The sequence below is a fragment of the Anguilla rostrata genome, chromosome 2, assembly GCF_018555375.3.
Source record: "Anguilla rostrata isolate EN2019 chromosome 2, ASM1855537v3, whole genome shotgun sequence".
NCBI classification, from domain to species: domain Eukaryota; kingdom Metazoa; phylum Chordata; class Actinopteri; order Anguilliformes; family Anguillidae; genus Anguilla; species Anguilla rostrata.
The window spans coordinates 61,170,759-61,194,821 of record NC_057934.1 but is presented as its reverse complement, the minus strand read 5'-3'; the positions used below and the strand labels follow the sequence as shown (position 1 = coordinate 61,194,821).

The 24,063-nt window shown below is 52.0% G+C and overlaps 1 protein-coding gene across 9 annotated transcripts in view; it reads left to right on the top strand.

The window, feature by feature from the left end:
• The first annotated feature begins 83 nt into the window (after positions 1-83).
• The window catches only part of tsc2 (TSC complex subunit 2), a 38,883-nt gene continuing 14,903 nt past the window's right edge, over positions 84-24,063 (top strand). For 3 of the 9 annotated variants that reach the window (XM_064323573.1, XM_064323569.1, XM_064323568.1), the window contains exons 1-31: positions 84-244; positions 1,009-1,188; positions 1,575-1,661; positions 2,169-2,279; positions 2,579-2,726; positions 3,164-3,281; positions 3,412-3,460; positions 3,977-4,102; positions 4,815-4,888; positions 5,597-5,723; positions 5,874-6,017; positions 6,684-6,821; positions 7,638-7,741; positions 8,074-8,155; positions 8,621-8,776; positions 9,160-9,276; positions 9,782-9,904; positions 10,448-10,554; positions 10,653-10,806; positions 11,630-11,752; positions 12,423-12,557; positions 13,670-13,859; positions 14,201-14,294; positions 14,482-14,584; positions 14,818-14,912; positions 17,827-17,955; positions 20,490-20,651; positions 21,171-21,326; positions 21,418-21,524; positions 21,815-21,856; positions 22,905-23,141. In XM_064323573.1, coding sequence (XP_064179643.1) covers positions 1,030-1,188; positions 1,575-1,661; positions 2,169-2,279; positions 2,579-2,726; positions 3,164-3,281; positions 3,412-3,460; positions 3,977-4,102; positions 4,815-4,888; positions 5,597-5,723; positions 5,874-6,017; positions 6,684-6,821; positions 7,638-7,741; positions 8,074-8,155; positions 8,621-8,776; positions 9,160-9,276; positions 9,782-9,904; positions 10,448-10,554; positions 10,653-10,806; positions 11,630-11,752; positions 12,423-12,557; positions 13,670-13,859; positions 14,201-14,294; positions 14,482-14,584; positions 14,818-14,912; positions 17,827-17,955; positions 20,490-20,651; positions 21,171-21,326; positions 21,418-21,524; positions 21,815-21,856; positions 22,905-23,141 — 3,697 coding nt within the window. In that variant the 5' untranslated portion in view covers positions 84-244; positions 1,009-1,029. The remainder of the gene's footprint in view (positions 245-1,008; positions 1,189-1,574; positions 1,662-2,168; positions 2,280-2,578; positions 2,727-3,163; positions 3,282-3,411; positions 3,461-3,976; positions 4,103-4,814; positions 4,889-5,596; positions 5,724-5,873; positions 6,018-6,683; positions 6,822-7,637; positions 7,742-8,073; positions 8,156-8,620; positions 8,777-9,159; positions 9,277-9,781; positions 9,905-10,447; positions 10,555-10,652; positions 10,807-11,629; positions 11,753-12,422; positions 12,558-13,669; positions 13,860-14,200; positions 14,295-14,481; positions 14,585-14,817; positions 14,913-17,826; positions 17,956-20,489; positions 20,652-21,170; positions 21,327-21,417; positions 21,525-21,814; positions 21,857-22,904; positions 23,142-24,063) is intronic. The other 6 variants (XM_064323574.1, XM_064323571.1, XM_064323570.1 and 3 more) reach the window with 4 other exon arrangements.

Sequence of the window (24,063 nt, the reverse complement as noted above, 5' to 3'; positions counted from 1 at the left end):
ATTTCCCAGAAAACCGACCACTCTCAGTGGTCATGTGATGCAATTTGGGCGGAAGTGCATGTCAGTTTGTCAAGTATGACTTCCTGTTGGATGTTGGGGGGGGCCGAGTTGGAACAGTTTGCCTGGGGAAAACATAAAAAATAAATGCATGAACCTACATCGCAAAGTCGTTTATCAAGAGGCGTTGATCGCATGGCATTTATTTGCATCTTAATGACTCTGTCAACCGATTTCCTGTGAAAAGGTGAGATTATGACGAAGTTAACAGTTTGATTTACTAGCTGGTTTCCAGCCAGCCTGCAGCTAGCTATATATTTATTTATTTTACTTGTTTATGTCACTGTCTCTAAAGCTTGCTACAGATGTTTGTTTGTCCAGTAAAGACAGGCGCTAATTTGCAGACGCGAGATGCATGGGTCAGTAGAACACTGAATAGAATGTCGTACTACGACATTTCCCCAAACTGTCTTCTTATTGCACTCTCAATCAAGTCAAGCTGGGTGTTGTTGTTGTTGTTGATTCGGTGATTTTGCAATCACCATTACATTGGTTGAGCATTGCTTCGAGCAACCAACATTCATTGAAAAGCGCTGCATTATTTAGATGATTTATTTTGTTAATGACATAGGGATATACAGTCTCGCGCGCACGTGATTACCGTCCAAGGCGCCTGCGTGTAGCCAGCTAGAATTCCGACGGACCACAGGTGCAGCAGCGATTAGGGTAGGATAGAAACTGGAACAGCGTACAGTATTCGTGGTTCTCGTTTAGGTGTCCTGAATGACCACGGCGCTGGCTGCAGCAGTCAGCTGAAAATGTGCTGTGGGATTTTGTTAGTTGAAACCAAAAGGGTGGAGCTCGGCACCAATGATGCTGACCAGGGAACCAAGCCCCCCTTGTTAGCGACTTGCTGTTCCCGTGTCTCTCCAGTGCATACGATGATCCAGCTCCACTGAAGCTCTCCTGTGGGGTTGTCTCCCTTTTATTTTTTTAATTTTTAATTTTTAGAGAGCTCACCCTGCTGCCTGGATGAGCCTCCCGCCAGCCTCCGCCATGAGCAAGCAGCAGAGCAAAGAGTCCCTGAAAGACAAGGTGAAGGGGATCTTTGGCCTGGGACCCTCACGACCCCCCAGCAAGCAGACAGAGAGCAAGCCCTCCGAGTTGATCATCACCAATGAAATCCTCAAGGTAAGGGCCCGTTCCCCGTTCCCCGCGACCTGTCTCGCCCCTGATGCCCATCAGGGGTTGCCAAGTGCCGGCTGCCAGCCCACGTGCTGTGTAGTGGCAGTCTGTGGATCTCCAAGCAGTGATGTCTCTACTGGTAGAAGTTGTGGGATGTTGGTTGCTGCCAGAACCTACCATGGTGTTCAAGTGTGTAAACAGCCCATCGTATCCAACGGCATCGAACCCCAGGTGTGGCTCATAAGGTGCCCTATGGGTCTCCATGCCACTGTATGGCAACAGCTGAACTTCGTGCTTTATTTGTTGTGATGGTGGCATCCACTTTAAATGAACGCATGATTTGGTTGCAAGGGCACAGTAAACCAATGCTCATGTGGTCCTCCCTTCTTCAGGAGCTTGGTCCAGAGTGCGGGCTGCACAACAGGATCCGGATCATCAATCAAGTGTGCGACCTTGCCAAGTCCAAGAAATTTGAGGAGGTGAGCGGGCATTGAGTCGGCCTTATCTGTGTGTCTCCATGTGAGTGGGCAGTGAAGGGTTGTGATGGTGAAAATGTGCTACAGGGTGCAACTGAAGCTTGGAGTCAGTGTTAGCACTGGGGGGGTGCAGTTTTAGTGTGGTGTACAACAGTGTACTTGTGAGACTACTGAGGCACCCATTTGGCTGGGGTTGGTTGGTTGTGAGTGACTGCTGAGGCTGCTGATTGGTTGGTTGTGAGTGACTGTTGAGGCTGCTGATTGGTTGGTTGGGAGTGACTGTTGAGGCTGCTGATTGGTTGGTTGGGAGTGACTGCTGAAGTTGCTGATTGGTTGGTTGCGAGTGACTGCTGATGCTGCTGATTGGTTGGTTGCGAGTGACTGCTGAGGCTGCTGATTGGTTGGTTGCAAGTGACTGCTGAGGCTGCTGATTGGTTAGTTGCGAGTGACTGCTGAGACTGCTGATTGGTTGGTCTTGAGCGACACGCCCGCTGGCTTTGCGTGTGGCAGAACGCGGTGGAGGCGCTGTGGACCGCCGTGGAGGACATGCTGCAGCCGGAGCAGCCGGCCGAGGCGCGACACGCCGTGCTGCAGCTGCTGAGGGCCATCATCCAGGGACAGGTGAGCTCGGGAGGAGGGCGGGGCTCGGTGGGGCGGGCCTGAGCGGGGCATGGCGAGGTGGGGCAGAGGAGTTAGGGTGTGGCAGCCCTTAGCCTCTTCCCGCAGGGGATACCAATGGAAGGGGGAGGGGGGAGGGGGGGGGTCTGTAGTCTGGGATTTATTCCAAATCCATCACTTTTGTTCTCTGATGTACAGTTACTATTAATCTTTCCGAGATTCCATATTACCATTTCTGAGTTGTGCGTCTGCTAAGGCAGAACTGTGGTCTATGAAAATGATCTTTTGGGGGGGTGTTGCAGGGGGAGAGGCTGGGGCCACTGCGTGCCTACTTTTTTAAGGTTGTCAGGGACTACCACCCCTGCAACGAGGACCTGGCGGACCGGCTGGAGGTGTTCAAAGCGCTGACGGAGAACGGGAAGGATATCACATATTTGGAGGAGGACATTGGTGAGGCTTGTCACCTGGTCGAAGAAAAACACCAATTGGCTAAAGAGGCATTGTCCATTACAGACGCTACATTTATAAACGTACTTTTAGACTGATGAGTCTGAACAGGAGATTGCGTTGAGTCTTAACAATGAATAAAAATTAATTAGAAAAAGGTAATGTCGGCGCTTCCAGGAAAATACGAAAATTTAAACATACAAAGAGGCTGCCTTGTAGTCCATGGAAGTAAACAGAGCTATTTAAAAAGTTCATGAAGGAGCTTGTCTTCAAAATGCGCCAGTCTCTGGCTGTCCCCTGATTTAATAAATATTTACCAATAAGAGTGCGGTGTTAAATACAAAAACACAAAAACATTCAAGCTGATTGTGATTGGTTGGAGTGGGCCTGATAATCAACCAATAGGATGTCACAATAACACCCCCCCCTCTGGCCCCCAGCTCGCTTTGTGCTCCTCTGGATGGACGTGGGCCTGACTGCGGACTTCCTCCACGTCCTGGTCAACCTGGTCAAGTTCAACAGCTGCTACCTGGACCACAACGTCTCTCACATGGTCCAGTAAGACTGCCCCTCCCCCTTAGCAAACAGACTACAGTAGCTCAGTGTTAGCCGTGCCCGTTTATATTACAATATGTGCTGTATTGCCTGTCCCTGATTATGTGTTTTTTGCTGCTTTTTTTTAAATCAGGAAAATATGTTTGCTGTGCAATCGGACCACTTCTTCCACAGACATCGAGGTACTGTTCTGAAATTCAATTTAAATCTTTTAGCTTCTAAATACATTTAGACACTGCTTCAGATCAGGTCTGCTTATTCGGTATGTTGACTCTACTAGTGATGTCATGGTTATTAGCCTGTGCTCTAGTTTAGTGGCTGGCACCTGCCTCTGTTTTGCAAGTGATGATTGTCAGTGTGGTTTTGAGCCCCGTTTAATGAGAATTTCCTCAGGTAGTACTAAGTCTGTACCTGTGTGTGTCTCTCCCTTTGGGACAACACTATGTCTATCTGTGCCCCCTCTCTCAGGAGTTAAACTGTTCCTGTGTCCTATTTCAGCAGTTAAACTGTTCCTGTGTCGTTTCTGAGGAGTTAAACTGTTCCTGTGTCCTTTCTCAGGAGTTAAACTGTTCCTGTGTCCTTTCTCAGGAGTTAAACTGTTCCTGTGTCGTTTCTCAGGAGTTAAACTGTTCCTGTGTCCTTTCTCAGGAGTTAAACTGTTCTCTCTCCGGTGGCGGTGACCTGTCTGTGTGCTCTAGGTGGCGCTGCAGGTGCTGGATGCTGTAGTGTGCTACAACTGCCTGCCGTCTGACTCCCTGTCTGTGTTCATCAGTACTCTGTGCCGTACCGTTAATGTGAAGGAGTTCTGTGAGTCTTGCTGGAAGGTGAGTTTCGGCCTGGTCTGATTGGATATGGATGTGTTTACACACAGGCCTGGTCTGATCGGATATGGATGTGTTTACACACAGGTCTGATCTGATAGGATATGGATGTGTTTACACACAGGTCTGATCTGATAGGATATGGATGTGTTTACACACAGGCCTGGTCTGATAATATATGGATGTGTTCACACACAGGCCTGGTCTGATAGGATATGGATCTGTTTACACACAGGCCTGGTCTGATCAGATATAGATCTGTTTACACACAGGCCTGGTCTGATCAGATATAGATGTGTTGACACACAGGCCTGGTCTGGTGGCATATGCAGCTGCTTGCTCTGGACCTGTTCTTTTTCAGGGACAAAAGGGGTTCAGAAGGGGTGTGGGGTGCCCCATTGATCATTTGTCCTCAGCCTTTCCCCTCTCTCTCGCTCATTCTATCATTCACACTCTGTACAAAAAAAAAACTGAAATCTGCATGTATATCCAGGTATATGCCCAGGTATATGCTCCTCCAAATATCAAATACCCAGCTGCCCTCCATCCAGAAAAGAGTGAGCTGTGCCACTCACTCTGTATGAAGCCATTTGTTAAGCAAAAGGACTTATAATACCAATGACTGTTACATCACTGCCTCTCCCTCTCTCATTCACTTTCTTAATGTTGTGATTCTGCCTTATCTTCCCCTTCTCTCCCCCCTCCTCTTCCACAGCTGATGCGTAAAGTTCTGGGGACTCACCTGGGACACAGTGCCATTTACACCATGTGCCGCATCATGGAGGACAGGTACGGTGTGAGGGGCGTGTGCAGGGCGGGGCGGGGGCCACTGAATGTGTTTTTGTCGGTATCTGGACTGCTCTGTTCTGGTATGTGAACGGCTGTGTGCTGTAGAGGTGTCACAGCAGGATGTACAACACAACACAGGGCAGCACAGCACAGCACAGCATGGCACAGCACAGCTCAGGACACGTTGTGATGGCCGTTCTCCTCATGTGACTCAACGGCCATTTTGTACACATGCGGCCTTACTTGGCAGTATTCCGGAACTTTACCACTTAGCGGTTATGTGTGAAAAGTTGCTCCAGCATTTGGCCGATTGAAGAACATTTTACGTAAATATTCTGTTTTGACGTCTGTGTGAAGAAAGAAAGTAACACTGATGGTTCAACCATGTGAAATTTGATCTGTATTAAGACATTCATCAAGCTACATTCCTTCTTACTACCCCAAAAAGAATACCACGGGCCTAGTTGCCTAGTGCAGTTAGTAGTGTCAGTGTGGTGTTGAGCAGTTGCCCTCTGAACGTCTCACCTTTGCTTGGTAGATTTGTACCAGTGTCTTTGCAGATGGTGTCTACGTCACTGTGTTAATGTGCATGTGCCCTGTAACCTCAGAAAGCCTGTGTTTCTCCCATAATCCTTTGGTGCTGACCGTCGCTGGAGTGGAGCGTCCCGCAGTAAGTAGCGTGTAACGTGTTCTCATGGCGTGTTCCAGGGACTACACGGAGGACGCTGCCTTGCTCCGCGGCGCCGTGTTCTTCGTGGGAATGGCCCTTTGGGGGGCGCACCGGCTCTCCGCCCTAAAGAACACCCCCACGCTGGTGCTGCCCTCCTTCTACAAGGTGAGCCCCCGGGCGGAGCCATCGTGCACCTCCCATGGCGACGGCGCGCGTCCGTTAGCGAGTGTTGGGCCGTTCTGAGGAGCCAGCCGTGTGAGGGGTGAGAGTGATTAATGGAAATGTGGGTCCCTTCCCCCCCCCCCCCCCCGCTAGGCCATGACCAGTCCCAACGAGGTGGTGTCCTACGAGATCGTGCTCTCCATCACCAGGCTCATCAAGAAATACGGCAAGGAGCTGCAGGTGGTGACCTGGGACATCCTGCTCAAAATCATCGAGAGGCTTCTCCAGCAGATACAGGTGAGAGAGGAGTGTGCAGGACATGTACAGCTGAGAGATCGCTGTAGATCACATGCAGGTGAGAGATCACTGTAGATCACATACAGGTGAGAGATCACTGTGGATCACATACAGGTGAGAGATTACTGTAGATCACATACAGGTGAGAGATCACTGTAGATCACATACAGGTGAGAGATCACTGTAGATCACATACAGGTTAGAGATCACTGTAGATCACATACAGGTTAGAGATCACTGTAGATCACATACAGGTGAGAGATCACTGTAGATCACATACAGGTTAGAGATCACTGTAGATCACATACAGGTTAGAGATCACTGTAGATCACATACAGGTGTGTCAGCTCTGTAGAGATCACATACAGGTGAGTCAGCTCTGTAGAGATCACATACAGGTGAGTCAGCACTATAGAGATCACATACAGGTGAGTCAGCTCTGTAGAGATCACATACAGGTGAGTCAGCACTATAGATATCACATACAGGTGAGTCAGCTCTGTAGAGACCACAGAATTCAGACGTATGAAAACCACAGAATTCAGACATATAAAAACCACAGAACTTCAGACGTATAAAAACCACAGAACTCCGGACATATAGAAACCACAGAACCTCAGACGCTCTGCTCGTTCTCTCACTCCCCTCCGTCCCCCGTCCCTCCAGACTATCGGCAGCCAGGAGCTGAAGATGATTGTCCACGAGCTGCTGACCACCGTGGAGGAGCTGTACGAGCAGAGCGGTTACCACGGCTCCTCCGAGCGCTTCTTCAGCCTCATAGAGAAGTGCTCGGACAAGAGGCCGGTGAGTCCCGCCCTCCGCGTCTGTTCTGCCCCCTCCCCTCATTCTCCTTCGGTCCGTCCCCATCCTCCTTTCCGCCCCCCCCCCCCCCGCCCCTTGAACACATGCTCCCTCTTTGGTGCCAAACAAACTCGATTTATTCGTGAACAGACGACAAGCTTCTTACGTGATTTAAAAAAAGTTTTTGTTCTTGCTTTTGTATTCTGTGTCTGTACTGCTGCTTTTCTCTGCCTCCATTTCCTGGAGTCTGGGTTTTTTGTTTTTTAGATCAACATTATCCTTTGGCAAACACGCTACTTAATGCTTCCTGCCTGTAAAAAGGGAAAAAAAAAATCCATGTCCAAATTGATCCTGTCCAAAATAATTTATGTGAGTTATTCTGCAGATTCTTAAAAGTCTGTGCAACACCTAGCAGTAAAAGGTGATGCAACAGTTTTAAAAGTTTCAAAATCATAGTTGGAATCATCGCTGAAAACAAATCAATCATGTGACCTCTAAGCAGCAATGAATTGGCTGTCTAGAGTTCTGTGTTCTATTCTCCCTTCCTTTTCCTTGTTTTTGGCTAATAATGGGGATGTGACTGTGTGTGTTGGATCCCTGATGTAGTGTACTGTTTTTAACTGTTCCTTCCCAAGAACCACAGATGAAACTAAGCTTGGTGGCCATTTCTGGGACAACAACGTGGTCATGCGCTGTCCCTGTCAAATAAATAGTTTAAGTAGATAATGTCCTGCTTACTGTGGAGCTGTGTACTGTGTTTCACTGTGCTCTCCCTGTGTCTGTGTTTCACTGTGCTCCCTGTGCTGTCTGTGTTGACAGGAATCCTCTGTGCTGACGCTCATCTCTTACCGAGCCCACTCCATCCAGCCTGCCAAAGACGGCTGGATCCAGAACCTCCACAAGCTCATGGAGAAGTTCTTCAGGTAAGAACGCACGCTTCTGGGCCAGCCGCTAACACCCGGGAGAGGCATCATTTTGTGGGTGTGGATCAGGTTTGGGGGTGAGGGGAGGGGGGGTGTGTTCTGGAAACGGTCCAGACCCCAGCAGGAGGGAAGTGGAGCAGTGTGTGCCTGAGGTGAGATCCATAAGGATGGAATGCGGGGATGGAAACTGCTCTCCCCACCCCACACCCCCCCCCCCGCCCTCCGCACGCTTCCCTGCTCCCGGGGACACCAGGAGAGGCTCTTTGCGCCGCGCGGCGGGGATTACCGTTTCTCCGCCGCGGCGATCTGAACTCCCGCCCTCTCCCCCTCAGGAACGAGAGCCGCAGCGCCATCCGGGTCAAAGTGCTGGACGTGCTCTCCTTCGTCCTCAGCACCAACCGGCAGCTCTACGAGGTGAGCCTCTCACCCCCCTCCTCACAGGCTTCCTGTCACACGCCCCGCCCCCCCCCTCCCCACAGGCTTCCTGTCACACGCCCCGCCCCCCCCCTCCCACAGGCTTCCTGTCACACGCCCCGCCCCCCCCCCTCCCCACAGGCTTTCTGTCACACGCCCCGCCCCCCCCTCCCCACAGGCTTCCTTCACACGCCCCGCCCCCCCCGCTAAAGTGCACAGCGGACTGGTTCACTGTCTGACTCAGGTGACTGTCCAGCTGTGTCACTCTACTTAGTGATGAAAGGCAACATAAGAACGCATTATGAGAACAGACCATCCAGCCCATCAAAGCGCATTATGTTTCCTGCTGTGTAGACTTATCTTTCCCTATCTGTCTGACTGTCTGACTGTCCCTCTGTCTCTCTTTCCCTCCCTCTGTCTCTCTTTCCCTCCCTCTCTCTCTCCCCCCGCTCTCTCTGACTGCAGGAGGAGCTCATAGAGGTGGTGGTGATCCCGCAGCTGAGCCAGATAGCGGAGGACCGGGACCTCCACGTGCGCAAGCTGGCCACGCAGCTCCTGGTGGACCTGGCCGAGGGCTGCAACACCCACCACTTCAACAGCCTGCTGGACATCATCGAGAAGGTCAGCTAGGGGGCGCCGCTGAGCCTCGCGCGTGCCGCCGTGGCTTCAGCTGCAGGGCATCCCGCCTGCGTTTCCCACCAGCAATGCCAGTCAGGGGATCTGTGCCTGTTTCTCAGTGATGCTGCAGTGCCATGTTTGTGTTAAAGGGAGTGGAGGATTTGTCTTGTGCCAGGACTGAGCCATTGTGAGCTGAGTGTGTGTATGTGAGTGTGTGAGCGTGTGTATACGTGTCTGTGTGTGTGTGTGTGTGTTTGTGAGTGTGCGGGTATGTGTGTGAGCGTGTGTGTGCGCGTGTGTGTGAGTTTGTGAGCGTGTGTGCGCGCGTGTGTGTGTGTGTGTGTACGGTACACTTGCTCTATAACATGCTGTGCTCTGTCTCCCAGGTGGCTGGTCGGTCTCTGGCCTGTTCAGGCTCATTCGAGGGAGAGAGAGAGCTGTCTGCCGAGTCCCCTATGGAGGACGTGAAGACGGCCGTGTTGGGCCTGCTGGAGATCCTGCAGGTGGGCCGTGGGTTTGCTGTGCGGAGTGCACTGAGCATGCTCCAACTGTCCTGTGCCTTTGTTCATTATGGGGTGGGCGGTTCCCATCCTCTGTACTCCTGTAGAATTCAGAACTTAGAATTTCAGTCCATGTAGAATCCCGGAGTGACAAACATTTCATGCACGGTGATCCCCACAATGCAATTCATTAAATTCTGGATTCCTTAAAATTTCTAGTCTCTTTCTTCAGTCTGTCTTGGCTTGTTCATGGTTGTGGATAACTGGTACTTAATGATCATTGTGTCTTATTGGACATGTGTTACATAGTTGTTCCTGTGACCTTTGGTATGCACTTACTATATGTTGCTTTGGAAGCAAAATATGGAATTTGGAAGCGTCTGCCAAATAAAATGTAAAGCTAAAGAAAATGAATGCTCCTCTGTGCAGTACTAAGCGTGGATTGTGTGCGTTGAGGCCAGTGTTGTAATCTGAGGAGCTGCTTCTTCCCTTTCCGCATCCTGCGCAGAGCAAGCTGTACAGCCTGCCCGCCAGCCACGCTAGCCGAGTGTACGAGCTGCTGATCGCCCACCTGCAGCTGCACTACAAGAACAAGTACTGCTCTGTGATCGCCAGCAGCATCCGCCTGCAGGTGAGTGACGTCACAGTGGGGGCGGGGCTAACGCAGGAGGGAAAACACTCTTAGGTACAGACACAGGTGCTACACTTGTGCACTCGGCAGCTCTGAAGGTGATTGACACAGGTACTTTCCTGTTATTTGTGTGCATTGTTTGTTGACCATCTGTGTGGAGTTCACCTGGCCTGTTTGTTGACCTACTGGCGTGTAACAGTAATCGAGCAGGTTTTTGGAGTTACCTTCTTCTCCTTCCTGTACTGTGTGTGCCTTTGGCATTTGTTGTTGTGTCTCTGTGCATCTTCTAAGAGTATAACTGTTATACATTATACAGAATTTGAGATGTGAACCTGTAGCCTCCCTCATCTCCAGGAGGTGATTGTAGTTCTGTGGTGACATCACTCTTCAGTGCAGTGACCTCACTCTTCTGTGCAGTGACCTCACTCTCCTGTGCAGTGCCCTCACTCTTCTGTGCAGTGACGTCACTCTTCTGTGCAGTGATGTCACTCTCCTGTGCGTAGACCTCACTCTTCAGTGCAGTGACCTCACTCTGTCCTGCAGGTCTTTGACTTCCTGTTGCTGATGCGTGCCGACTCGCTCCACCGCCTGGGGGTCCCCAACAAGGACGGGGCTCTACGCTTCAGCCCCTACTGCCTCTGTGACATGGGGTGAGTCGGGGGTCCCCAAAACAGGACCTCTCTAACCGTGCTCCCCCAGAAAGGCCTGCCGCCCTCCCTCTGACCGGTCGCCCCGTTTTTCCCCGCAGGGAGACGGAGAAGAGGGCGAGCGAGAAGAAGCCCGCGGGCTCAGTGTCGCCCCCTGCTGGCAGCCCCGCCCCGCCCGCCCCGGCCTCCTCCATCCGCACGGCCTGCCTGCCCTACTCCCTGGCCTTCTCCGTGCTGCTGCAGTGCTTAAAACTGGTCAGTCTCTCTCTTTCTTTCTTGCTCTTTCTCCCTCCTTTCCTCTCTTCCCATGCTCCTCCTCCATCTATCCCTTCTTGTGCTTGCTTATCTTATTTTCCCCTTCCTTTCTCTATCAGTGTTTCTCTCTCTCTCCCTATCCTTATCTTTCCTTTCCTCTCTTCCTCTCTCTCTCCCCCTCCTTTCTCTTTTTCTATTTCAATCTCTATTTCCCTCTCTCTTTGTCCCTCTCCTTCCTTGCCTCTCTCCCTCACTCCCTCTCCTCTCCTTCGCTCTGTATCTGTCCCTCTCTTCCTCTCCTATCTCTTTTTCTATCTCTGTCTGTCTCTATCCCTCTCTCCCTATCCCTCTCCTTCCCTCCCTCTATCCCTCTCCCTTTGTCCTCTCCCTCTGTCTCTCCCTCTCTCCCTCTCTCCGCTGTAAGAGGTTCCTCTTGCAGGGGGAAGAATGGGTGCAGTTATGGGTCTGCCTAATTTGGGACGGTGTCCTGGGGCGCTGTGGCGTGAATGTGCGCATTGTCCCAGAACAGGAGCATTATGGGAAAGCATTTTTATTGTGCAGGGGGTGGGTGAAAGGCGGGACTGTACCGCGGCCCCCGCGGGCAGGGCGGGGGGTTAATTTGGGGTTAAATGACTCTCGTAGTGGAGGCGGGCAGGGCTGCCCACATTCCGAAACCACCAACTGCCACGCGCCCAGCCCCCGTCCCCCGAATTAGTCACTCGTGTGACCCGCTAGTCAAATGTGACCCCCGCCCCACTAAGCTCAAAGTGAAAGCGCTCCCTCCTCACCGGCCACGCCCTCCTCTCGCCTTTGCGTTTCCCAGGAGACGGACTGGAAGGTTCTGAAGCTGGTCCTGGACAAGATGCCGTCGATGCTGCAGTACAAAGTGCTCATTCTGACCTCCCCCTGCAGCACCGACCAGCTGTGCTCAACGCTGTGCACTATGGTAACGCCCGGCTCCGCCCCCCTCGGCCCCGCCCGCTCGGCCTCCTACGCACAGCGCCGTGTGACCTTCTGCTTCCTGTCCCCGTGTGGATGTGCGTGACTGTGAGCTGTCAAGCACCACTGTGTTTGTTCTCATGGCCTGCAGTCCCTCTGCTGTGTGTGTGTGTGTGTGTGTGTGTGTGTGTGTGTGTGTGCGTGTGACTGTGCTGACTCTTCTGACTGTCCACGCTGGAGATTTGTGAACAATTCACAATTTGGCAGAGGCTCGTATCCAGGGCGACTAGTACAGCCTCAGGAGTGAGCATTCAGCGCTGAAGCAGTGCACTATGGTGTCATAACACTTGGGTCCAAGCATAAGTGCGTATGTGACTGTCCTGTTTGTGCTTATTACTGTTCTGACCGTTAACTTTGCTCACTGCGTTTACTGCCCTGACTGTGTTAACTGTGCTGGCTGCTTTTCTGCCTGACTGTGTTAGCTGTACTGACTGTGTTAACTGTGCTGGCTGCTTTTCTGCCCTGACTGTGTTAACTGTGCTGATTGCGTTTACTTGCCCTGACTGTGTTAGCTGTACTGACTGTGTTAACTGGCTGCTTTTCTGCCCTGACTGTGTTAACTGTGCTGACTGCGTTTACTGCCCTGTGTGCACTTACTGTGCTGACTGCGCCCGCAGGTCACAGACAGGCTGATCTCTGAGAGGCTGCGGAAGACTCCGGATGGATTCGCCCGCATGGACGTGCAGCTGGCCGTGGTGCCGGTGCTGACCGCCCTGACCTCCTACCACAGCTACCTGGAGCAGTCCCGCCAGGTACAGCTCTATTACCCCTGTGTCCTGTGTGTGTGTCGTTTATAATGAGGGATAGAGCACAGTCCCGCCAGGTACAGCTTCATTAGCCCTGTGTCCTGTGTGTGTCATTCATAATGAGGGATAGAGCACAGTCCTGCCAGGTACAGCTTCATTAGCCCTGTGTCCTGTGTGTGTCATTCATAATGAGGGATAGAGCACAGTCCCGCCAGGTACAGCTCTATTAGCCCTGTGTCCTGTGTGTGTGTCGTTTATAATGAAGGATAGAGCACAGTCCCGCCAGGTACAGCTCTATTAGCCCTGTGTCCTGTGTGTGTCATTCATAATGAAGGATAGAGCACAGTCCTGCCAGGTACAGCTTCATTACCCCTGTGTCCTGTGTGTGTCATTCATAATGAGGGATAGAGCACAGTCCCGCCAGGTACAGCTTCATTACCCCTGTGTCCTGTGTGTGTGTTGTTTATAATGAAGGATAGAGCACAGTCCCGCCAGGTACAGCTCTATTACCCCTGTGTCCTGTGTGTGTCGTTTATAATGAGGGATAGAGCACAGTCCCGCCAGGTACAGCTTCATTACCCCTGTGTCCTGTGTGTGTCATTCATAATGAGGGATAGAGCACAGTCCCGCCAGGTACAGCTTCATTACCCCTGTGTCCTGTGTGTGTCATTCATAATGAGGGATAGAGCACAGTCCTGCCAGGTACAGCTTCATTACCCCTGTGTCCTGTGTGTGTGTCGTTTATAATGAGGGATAGAGCACGGTCCTGCCAGGTACAGCTTCATTAGCCCTGTGTCCTGTGTGTGTCGTTCATAATGAGGGATAGAGCACAGTCCCGCCAGGTACAGCTTCATTACCCCTGTGTCCTGTGTCCTGTGTGTGTGTCATTCATAATGAGGGATAGAGCACAGTCCTGCCAGGTACAGCTCTATTACCTGTTTCCTGCGTGTTACTCATTTATAATGGAAAGAACCTGCTGTAGGTGTCAACTGTGCCCTGTCCTCTCTCTCCTGTGTGTCTCATTTATAATAAATGGAGAGACATCCCTCCCTCTCTCTCCCCCCTCCTCCCCTCCCTCTCCGCCCCTCTCTCTCCCTTCCCCCCCCCCCCCCCCGCAGAGGGAGCTGGTGCAGTGTCTGGAGACGGGTCTGATATACCGCAGTGCTAAGCAGTGTGTGGTGGCTCTCACCATGTGCACGGTGGAGATGCCCGACATCATGATCAAGCTGCTGCCCGCCCTCATCGTCAAGCTCACACACATCTCCGCCACCGTCACCATGGCGTCGCCCATGCTGGAGTTCCTCTCCAGTAAGCCCCGCCTCCCCAGGGCAAGACCCTGCCCCCAATGTGTTTTACAAGGGAAAATTCTGCAGTGTGGCAGACTGTAGATTCTCTTTTTTGTTGCAGGGCTGGATAATTCTAGAGCCCTAGAGCCTCTTGTGTTCTTACTGCTGTGTTCATTCCACTTGTGTGGATAGTGTATGGTGTATATTTAAAGGCACCTGTGACAGAAGTTTGGGATCCCCTTCGGGAGGCCTTCTCATAGAATCGACAGCGCCCCCCCTGCTGGCTGTTAAGTGCAGGGGAACATGGAGTGCATTGTGGGATAGCTTGGACTCGCCTGACTGCTCGGCGCTCTTGTGTTTCAGCTCTAGTGCGGCTCCCTCACCTGTACGCCAACTTCGTGGCGGAGCAGTACGTCAGCGTGTTCGCCATCTCTCTGCCCTACACCAACCCCTCCAAGTGGGTGTCCCCCGATAACACATTCATATGATCTCTGCCTCGCTGGGAATTTCGGAAAAGGATTTTGGGACGGACTTCAGCTCAGAATCGCCCTCCATCTTTCTCCCTCTCTCTCCCTCTTCCTGTCCATACTTGCCTCTCTTTCTCTCTCCTTCTGTCTTTCTTCCTCACTTTCTCCTCTCCCCAGGTTCAACCAGTACATCGTGTCCCTGGCACACCATGTGATCGCCATGTGGTTCATCCGTTGTCGACTGAACTTCCGGAAGGATTTTGTGCAGTACATTACTAAGGTGGGCTCCCTCTCCTCCGATTTTGTGTTTTTGTGGTGTGTGGCATGTATGGTTCTAGTGCCTTTGCGTGCTGACTCCTCCTCCTCCGTGCACTGACCCCACCCCCTCCACGCATGGACTCCTCCCCCTCCGAGTGTTGACTCCTGCCCCCCACACACTGACTCCTCCCCGTCCGAGCGCTGACTCCTCCCCCTCAGTGCACTGACTCCTCCCCCTCCTTTCCTCTTGTCCAGGGCCTGAGGTCCAACGCCCTGCTGCCCTTCGATGACACGCACGAGCAGAGCAGCTTCCGAGCCCGCAGCACCAGTCTGAATGAGAGGCCCAAGAGGTACGTACGCCTTCCCCCCCGCTGTCACATGACTCCGCAGCCCACGTCACGTGACCACGCCAGTGCACCCTCCCGCTCCCTGGATGCTGTAGGGCGGGTCAGAGGGTGTAGTATGGCGTACGGTATATGCTCTTCTTTTGCTTTGGTTTCATAGATTCCTATCGTTCTATCTTTGCTGGTTAATTCAGCATTACTTTATGTGTAAGAAAATACTGCATATAAATGAAAACCGCTCTTTCCATTGGCTGATATAATGTATATAGCCAATGAAAGACACAACTCATGAGGCTACAGTTTTAATCTTTCAGTGGTGGCCTTACAGATGGTTCCAATAAGTACCAAAATATTGCATATGTTTTCACAAAAGGCGATTTCCGAATTCCAGACAGCTCGATTACGTTGTTATCTCCGCGTCTGCATTAAGGAAGCCTAGTGTGTGTTTTTCTTTTTTTTCACATTGTTTCCTGTGTCTGTGAATCCTTGTATTTTTTCTCATTTGCACGTTGTGACATCAGAGCATTCCATATGACATCAGAGAGGTCGCCTGAACGTGCACGGTTCTCGTAGCAGGGGCGTGGTTATTCGCGGGTATAAAGCAGAGGTGTCAAACTCACTTCCTGGAGGGGTGGCGCGCACTCTTGCTTTTGCCGCACCCGTAGCGCTGGCTGAACGCGTCCAGTTAAATCATTCGCTTGCAGATACTTACACTGATTTACAGTCTCTGCTGTAATTAAACCTTTCAGCTGTGATTTGTGTAACACGAGGACATCTTCATCTTCAGCTCCCGTGATGTTTTATCGAGCGATATTAAGACCGCTTAATTACTGGCCTAATTATGCTAATGCTAATGCTAAGCGGTCCCTCTGGGAATCACAGTGCGTTTGACACCCCTGATAGAACCGGGGCGTTAAAAAGGACCAACGAGATCTACAGTATTAGGGCGTGAGTGGCGTGTGAGGTGTTACTGACATGATACAAGAATTAAGTACCGGAATGAAGTACCGGACTACCCCCTCCCCACAGACTGTACTGGATCAGTTTTCCTTACTACGGACACATGCTCACCAAAGGCCATTTCTAAAACGTGAGGGCCCACACTGTAGCGGAGCACCCCCCCCCTGCTGGAGTCCACCAGGCACCCCTTATAACCCCCCCTCCTGCCGTGGGACATGTTTTGGGCTGCTGAACTGCACCCAGCTCACTGCTGTGGGTAAAGCCAGCAGACCACCTGACCCCAGGGCAGCTGTGGATTCGGTCGGGGTCGAGCGCTCCTCCGCCGCTCGGTGATGTCACGGAAACCCGCTACTCTCCGAAAACGTAACCGTGTGGAGGATCCTCTCACTGCCGCTGTGCTCTGAAGAGACGAGTCGAGTCGCTTGCCCCCCCTCTCTCCCACTTCCACACTCCTCCCTCTCCCTTCCCCTCCTTTCCTCTCCTCCTCCGCCTCTTCCTCCCTTCCTCTCTCCTGTGACTGAGTGATAGAGAGCCCTCCGTGTTCTATTTCCTCTCTGCTCTCCAGGCGACGTCATCACTAGTTGACTTCCCACGCATTCATTTATTCCCAGCTCTGTTCTCTGCGTGATGTCATCACTGCCTTTCCATGCACTGTAACCACTGTCATCGCCAGGTGATGATTCCAAAAATCAAAAAACCCCCCCCCCCGCTTTCGCCACCCACGTGACATCGTCATCGCAACCACCCCCCCCCCCCAGCCCCCTCGCCAGCCCAGCCGCCCATCCCAGTCCAGCGCACCTGCCCCGGCCTAACCCCTCATCCCCGTTCCCCTGCCGTGTCAGTTTGACCCGCACGGAGGCTGTGTCATGCGCTTTTAATTTTCATAATGTTACCGCGCTCACCCCAGGAGGGCGGGGCACGAGCCTTCAGGGCTTTCTTAAATTCGCCGTATCAGAAAGAGGTCACCGGGCCCACCCCAGCCGCCCGCGCCTCCGGTCAGCCGTCCTGCTCGGTTCTGTGTCCGGGACATTCCGAAACGGAACGTTCTCCCCTCGCGGCTGCGGCCTGGACGACAGAAATGCGAACGAGCGGCTGAGGCTTGGCGTTGGCTTGGCGATGGCTTGGCGATGGCTTGGCGTGGGCTTGGCGTGGGCTTGGCGTTCCCGGTTTCGGTGGCCTTCTGGCGGTCTGGCGTCGGGCCGCGGCTGGAGAGACGACCTGAAAGCCCTGAATCGCTCTGCCCCAGCCGGCCGGTGGTCTCTGTGGTCCGTCATCGCTCCTGTGCTGTATCGCGCGTTTCTGTGTTCACAGCAAACCCCCCATCTGTGTTAGTGTTGATTTACTAGAGTAATCCATGGCTGCATTTGTTTTTCTTACTGTAAGTGTGGTTTTCATCTAGTTTTTCTGAATTGTTTTTTATTTTTATTATTTTTTTAAATGCTTAGATGTTACCCTCTTTATGCCTATTTATGTTTTTTGTTTTGTTTGTTTGTTTGTTTTTTTGTGTTTTTTTTTATTTCCCTTCTGTGTTTTTCTTCTGTTTTCTGTTCTGGTTGCATTGTGTGCTCTACTGTTAATTTACTTTGTACTTTTTTGTTTGCTCTTTATTTCACCTCTGCCCTCACTTCGATGGGGCTGTGCGCGGTGGTGGCGGCCGTGGTGGTGGTGGTGGTGGTTGGGCCCAACACCATGGATCCTACCACGTACTTGACCCCGTGAACTTCGACCTTTGACCTGTACCCACTGTAAAATCCCCTCCCTCCCTCCCTCCCTCCCGTGGCCAATGAAATCCTGCTCCACCCCCCTCCCCCCTCCCCCCCTTCCTCTCCCCCACTCCCTCCCACTTCCTGTGACCACCTTGTTTATGGGGGTTTTGACGACGGGGGGTGTGCCACCTTGGGCGTACCCCTTCGTGACCCCACCCCCCCTTCCCCCTTCCCCCTTCCCACCCCCCACCCAGTCTCCGAACCGCCAAAGTTGCGAAGCAGGGCCCGAGTAGCAACTCCCCCGTTAAAGAGCTGAAAGATCTGTCGGCCATGGACGCCTTCCGCTCCCGAAGCATCAGCGTTTCCGAGCACGCGGTGCGCAGGTAGAGCCCCCGGCGCCCGAACCTCGCTGCTTCCTGTGGGGGGGGGCGTTGTCATGGGGGAGATGGGTGGTGGGCGGGGCCACTTTCACCCAAGGGGCGGGGCTGGGCTGCGGTAAACTGAAGGGGTGCATGTTGGTGTGGAGGGTTATCACCTGTTTGGTTATTTTTATTTTTTACTGCATGCTGTCTCTTTGTTGGTGCTGCTTTGTTTTCTGTCTGTAATTTGCTTAATTTGGGTTTAACCTCTTGCTTTTCTTTTAAAAATGATTTATTGTGTGATTTGAAACTCTGTGTGCATTGTTTTTGTTCGTTTTTTTGTCGGTTGCCTTCATTTTGCTAACGCGTGGATGTGCTCAGGCTGGCTTTTGGACAGTTGCTGTCCTAAAACGCAGGTCTTGCAGTGCATGTGTTACTGCTGGCAAAGGGGGTGGGAAAAGGAGGCGGGGCTTTAACTGACTGACAGCCACGCAGCCAATGGCTTCTCTGCTCCTCGGTGGAAAGCGCCATACTAACACCTGGAGCCCCACTGGGCCCGCCCACACATGCAGTCCCAACGTCTTGCCTGCTGCCCGAGTGTTTCTCCTTTATGCTTTTTATTTTTATTTATTTATTTATTTGTTTGTTTGCATTTTCTGGAATCTGAAAGGGAACCAGACACAGGTAAAGGAACAAGAACAACGATGCAGATGGTGAAAGAGTTTGACCTCTTTTTTTTTTACTGACACTATTGCATTCAAATCATTAAGTATTAATCCTGCAGGTAAGTCATTAATCAGAAAGATTACAAACTGCAATAGTTGGTTTGATAATGTTTCACCACCTTCCTTGTCGGGCTTGCTTGTGAACAGAACACCTGAAGCAGATTGAAATAACCACGTACAGGCAGCAGGGGTCAGTATTGGACCGTGAGTGGTGTGAATCACTGGCAGTTCCACCACATACTCCGCTGACCACTCAGAAGCGCTCTGTGGACTGGCCGTTTCCAACAAAACTGTCAGTGATTGGCCACCTCAAACTCCTGTCATTTCCTGTTTCTTTGCCAAACGAGAGCTGCAACTGGCTCTTCTGCAGTTAACACGATGAGCCTTGGAAGCTCTGGGCCACACTGGCTTGTTTTTAAAAAAATGTTCACAGGCGAATGCGTGTGACCTGAGCAGCTTCTGCCCCTCCCTCTTCCCAAGGAAGGTCCCGGAAGGTGGCTGAAACATTATCTCGTGCCGAACCATCGAGGCCTGATGAGAATGGACAGCGGTAGCTAGCTGTGACCGCGGCAGGAGCGTTTAAAAGGACGGCGGTCGGCTGGAACCGCCTTGCCCCCTGAGCTCTGACGGACACGCCTGAGAAACGGCGGTCTGGCCGCCGAGCCCCGGCAGCTCCGCCCACTTTCTGCGGGTGTGTCCGTCAGAGCCTTCGGGGGGGGGGGGGTGGGGCGCTGGGGGTGGTCTCTTCATTTACGTGGTGCGTCTCTGCTTGGCGGTGGTGGGTGCGCCCGCCCGCCGGGCATTTCGCGGGCACAAGGTGGGACTTGGTATGGTCGGCGACATCGGACTCTGTCCTGAAGGCTAACTCCGATATCAGCGCTAGCCTTGCTGAGCCCTTGGCTCACGTAGCTTTCACGGCAGCCGGGCCCGCTGCAGCACGCTGCCGCTGGTGTGCTCACGCACAGCTGTGAGTCATCCCCCAGCCCGCACACGCGGTTCAGTCCATATGCCCAGCAAGAACAAAGAGAGGTTCCTTTAAAAACTGACCGCGTTCCTGCTGAGGAAGGGTTTAGGGTCTCTATCTGGCGGCTCCTCCCGGAGGTCAGGGTGCGTCGGCGTTCGCCGTTTCTCCACGGCTGACTCTCCCTCCCTCTCACGCGTTCACTGTTGGTGACCCGGGCCAGCTCCTTCAGTCTCACGGGAAGAAAACCCCGAAATTGAGCGTTTAGGGCTGTGTTGAAAAGTGGAAAGAGAAGGCGGAGGATGGGGGAGGGGCTGGCACTCCTGTCCATGGTCACGAGGCGGCAGCGGAGAGGAGCTGGGGTGAATATCGGACCCTTTGGCCGACGCCCATTACAATGCGGATATGATGATCAAAACCATGCGAGCTCAGGAGGAATGGGTAAACCTTCCAGCTCCTGCCCCGCAACCAGTATACCCCAACACGCCCCATCACACCCTCGCAGCCCTCAACACACCCCGAAAAGTCCTCCTGCCCCCCCCCCCCTTTCCACCAAGCACTTTAGAAGTCGCACATGGCAGTGTTGGCACATTTCTCAGCTAGCCGAGTGGGAACGTGACTGTCACAGGCCCCCTGTTAAACGGGGCTTAGGTTTAATTGGAAATCAGAGGTGACGTGTTAGCCTGCGGGTTTTCTGTTACTCAGCCCCACACAGAAGGTCACAGGAACTGGACGGACTGAGGCGTAGATCATATCAAGTCCCTGCTTGTGTGTGCGCGTATGTCTGGACTGAATGTATGAGGTCTGGTCTGGTACTGCTCGTGATGACTCCCCACCCCCCGGGTCCTCTGGCTCCCTGGCTCCCTCTGCAGGATGCACACCTCCATCACCACCAGCAGCCTGGGCTCGGCGGACGAGAACGCCGTGGCACAGGCCGACGACGGGCTGAAGACCGTCCACCTGGAGCTGACCGAGACCTGCCTGGACATGATGGCCCGCTACGTCTTCTCCAACTTCTCCGCCCTGCCCAAGAGGTGTGTGTGTGTGTGTGTGTGTGTGTGTGTGAGGGTGTGTGTGTGTGTGTGTGAGTCTCGATGTGCGTATATGTTTCAGGCCATGAAAAATTGTAGGGAATGTGAGCACTTTTGTTTTTGCTGAAACCGCTGCTAAGCATGGGAATCTGTTTGGGTTTGGAGGACCTCAGCCTGTGGAAGAATAACCTCAGGACAATGGGGACAGCAACAGGCCACCTGAGATACATACAGCATCATACAGCGTTCTCCATACTCCATTAGATATGTCTGAGACACGTTCAGCAGTGCTCCATTAGATATGTCTGAGACACGTTCAGCAGTGCTCCATTAGATATGTCTGAGACACATTCAGCAGTGTTCCATTAGATATGTCTGAGACACATTCAGCAGTGCTCCATTGGATATATCTGAGACACGTTCAGCAATACTCGATTCGATATGTCTGAGACATACTAATCAGAACTTAATTAGCTATGTCTGAGACATATTGAGCAGTTTTGAATCTCCCATCTCTCCCAGGTCTCCCATCGCAGAGTTCCTGTTGGCTGGGGGGCGGAGCATGACCTGGCTGGTGGGCAACAAGCTGGTTACCATAACGACGAGTGCAGGGGCGCGCTCGCAGGCCCTGTTGGGGCTGGACATGGCAGAGAGGCACGGAGCCGGGGAACTGACCAGGTACCCACCCCCCCGTAATGCGCCCCCCTCCCAAATCCCCTTTCTTAACTGCCATTCCCCGCCCCCTCACTGCTGTCCCCTCCCCTCGCAGGTCAGACCCCTCCCTCCACACCAGGCAGACCAAAGAGGCGCCTGCCAAGCTGGAGTCCCAGTCCAGCCAGAACAAAGCCACTCGAACCCGAGTCCGCTCCATATCAGGTGGGCTGAACTCAGGAAAAAATTCATAAACAAATAAAATATTAAAAGTGAAAGCACTTTCAATCAAGGTTATATACACACAAAAAAAAAGAACGGCGGAAAAGCAGGTGGAACAGCATGAAGGGCTCGAACAGAAGCCTGCATTTACAGGCTACAGTACCAAAGGCACCAGGCATTGTGTTAATGGGCTTGTGGTTGGATGGTACGATTCGTATGTCGGTCACCAAATGAAGGTTTAATTGTGTGGATACCGCTGTCCGCTGTGCAGGTTTTCACTGTCTGTTTTACAGGTGGCAGCACAGAACAGAGATTCCCAGAAATTGAGTATGATAGTAAGTTAATTGATGTAATTGGGTAACTAGGTACTCTGGCAAATTGTACAATCGCTTGTAACAGCCGGCGTTCATTTTACAGGCAGGATGTGTGGTCAGCTGAGAATGCGGGGAATTCAGGAAAATTATTTTAACCCTTTAAGGTGTAAGATCACAGATACGTGATTAGAATGTTCTTAACTGAACATTCTAATGACTGAACATTCTAATGCTGATGTAACAATCACTGCTGGAAATTGATAGCAGTGGAGTTCTAGAACACTGACTTAGTATGTTGAAAATGCATTCCAAAAAAATCTGCTCTTCAAAGGGTTAAAATGGTTTCCGTTGCCGTTATGCATTCTTACAGTAAGGGCCCTATTAACACATAGCAGGAAGTATGAGGCATTGGCTCAAGAGAAGGGTGTAATGTGAAAATGGGTGTGACTTAATGTGAATGCAGATGTGTGTGTTAGCAGGCTGTGCTAACGGCATTCTGGCGATGTGTTCAGCATGCGTAGGGCGCACGCAGCAAGCTGATGCTGTCTGGATGACTAACGTTCACACTGTTTGAGTTCCTGTAACTTTGAGCTGTTTGGGTGACTGTGAGTGTGTGCTGTCTGGTAACGATAACTACGCTGTCTGGGTTACTGTAAGTTTGCATTTTCTCAGTTACTGTAACTTTGCCCTGTCCTGGTTACTGTAACATTGCCCTGTCTGGGTTACTGTAACTTTGCATTTTCTGAGTTGCTGTAACTTTGCCCTGTCTGGGTTACTGTAACTTTGCCCTTTCTGGGTTACTGTAATTTTCCCTGTCTGGGTTACTGCAACTTTGTCCTGTCTGGGTTACTGTAACTTTATGCGGTCTGGGTTACTGTAACTTTGAGCTGTCTGGGTTACTGTAAATTTACTGTGTTCCAGTTACTGTGACTTTGAGCTGTCTGTTAACAATAACTTTACGCTGTTTGGGTTACTGTAACTTTATGCTGTCTGGGTTACATTAACTTGGCGCTGCCTTCATCCAAAAAGCCCTTCTCATTATTTTTACCCTCTCCCACCTGTCTGTCAGGTGGGCACGCCCTTTCTGCAGGCCCCGTCCACAGCCTGAGCCCGTTGGTGTCGCCCTCGGAGAACGAGTTCTGCGGGCCCCTGCCGTCGCCCGGGGCGCCGCTGGACGGGCTGGGGTCCCTGCGTGGGGAGGACCCGGCGATGGCGTCCGCCCCGCAGAAGGACAAGTCCAGCCTGGCGGAGTTTGTGCCCATGCTCACCCAGGGCTGGGCCGAGATCTTCATCCGCAGACCCTCTGGTGAGCGTGCCTGTGCGGGAGGTGGGGGGTGGCGGGGTGGAGACCGGGGTGGGGGGGCGGAGACCGGGGGGGGGGTTGTTGGATGCAGGCGTCTGAAGCGCGTCTCAACACCAGTACAACTGTTACTGCAACTGTCAGAGCCGGAGTACGTTTTCACTGTTAGCCGTACAATTAGCATTTTAAATCGGATGATCGATGCCATTCAAAGACCAGGGACCGAAAACGAAGGCCTATGTCTTCACATGCATCATGGCCGACAGCCTGCCTGTTCATCTGCCGGAGCTGATGGCGTCGCGGTGCGGCTTGCGTTTCTCAGAACTCGTTTATCTCACCGCGCCATACCCGGCTGTACGCTGTGCGTCTTTCTTTTTCTTTTTTCCCCTTCCGGGCATTCACTCGCTGTTTCCAAAGCGGCTCAGCCTGCTTCTCCGGGATTCTTGTCTGATTTGATAGTTAATAACGTCTCCTTTCAGTTCAGTATCGGAATATCTCTTTTCTTCCCTACCCTTTTGTAAGCTGCCGTGTATTGGCTGGGAATTTGACCAGCCCCACATCTGTCGCCACGGTGACGCATTTTTTCCGTTTTTGGCTATTATTATTTTCATTTTTATGTTTCGCCCCCAGCTATTGAGAGTCTTGTTATCGATCAATCAGCCTTTATTTATAGGGCACATTTCATACAAATTTGCAATTTAACCTACAATGCTGAACACAAAAATGTAAATAAAAAACTTTAAAATCAGGTGATACAATGTTGTTAGAGACTATGTATCTATTGGAAGCTGTACGATATTCTCATTCTAATTACGATTCCAGTTCCGTGTTTGTTTTTACTGAGCCATTCTTTTCTGTGTCTCACCAGCTGGAAATTGGTGCTGGCGCTAAGATCTGGGCTTTTAACCAGGGGGTCTGCATAGGTGCT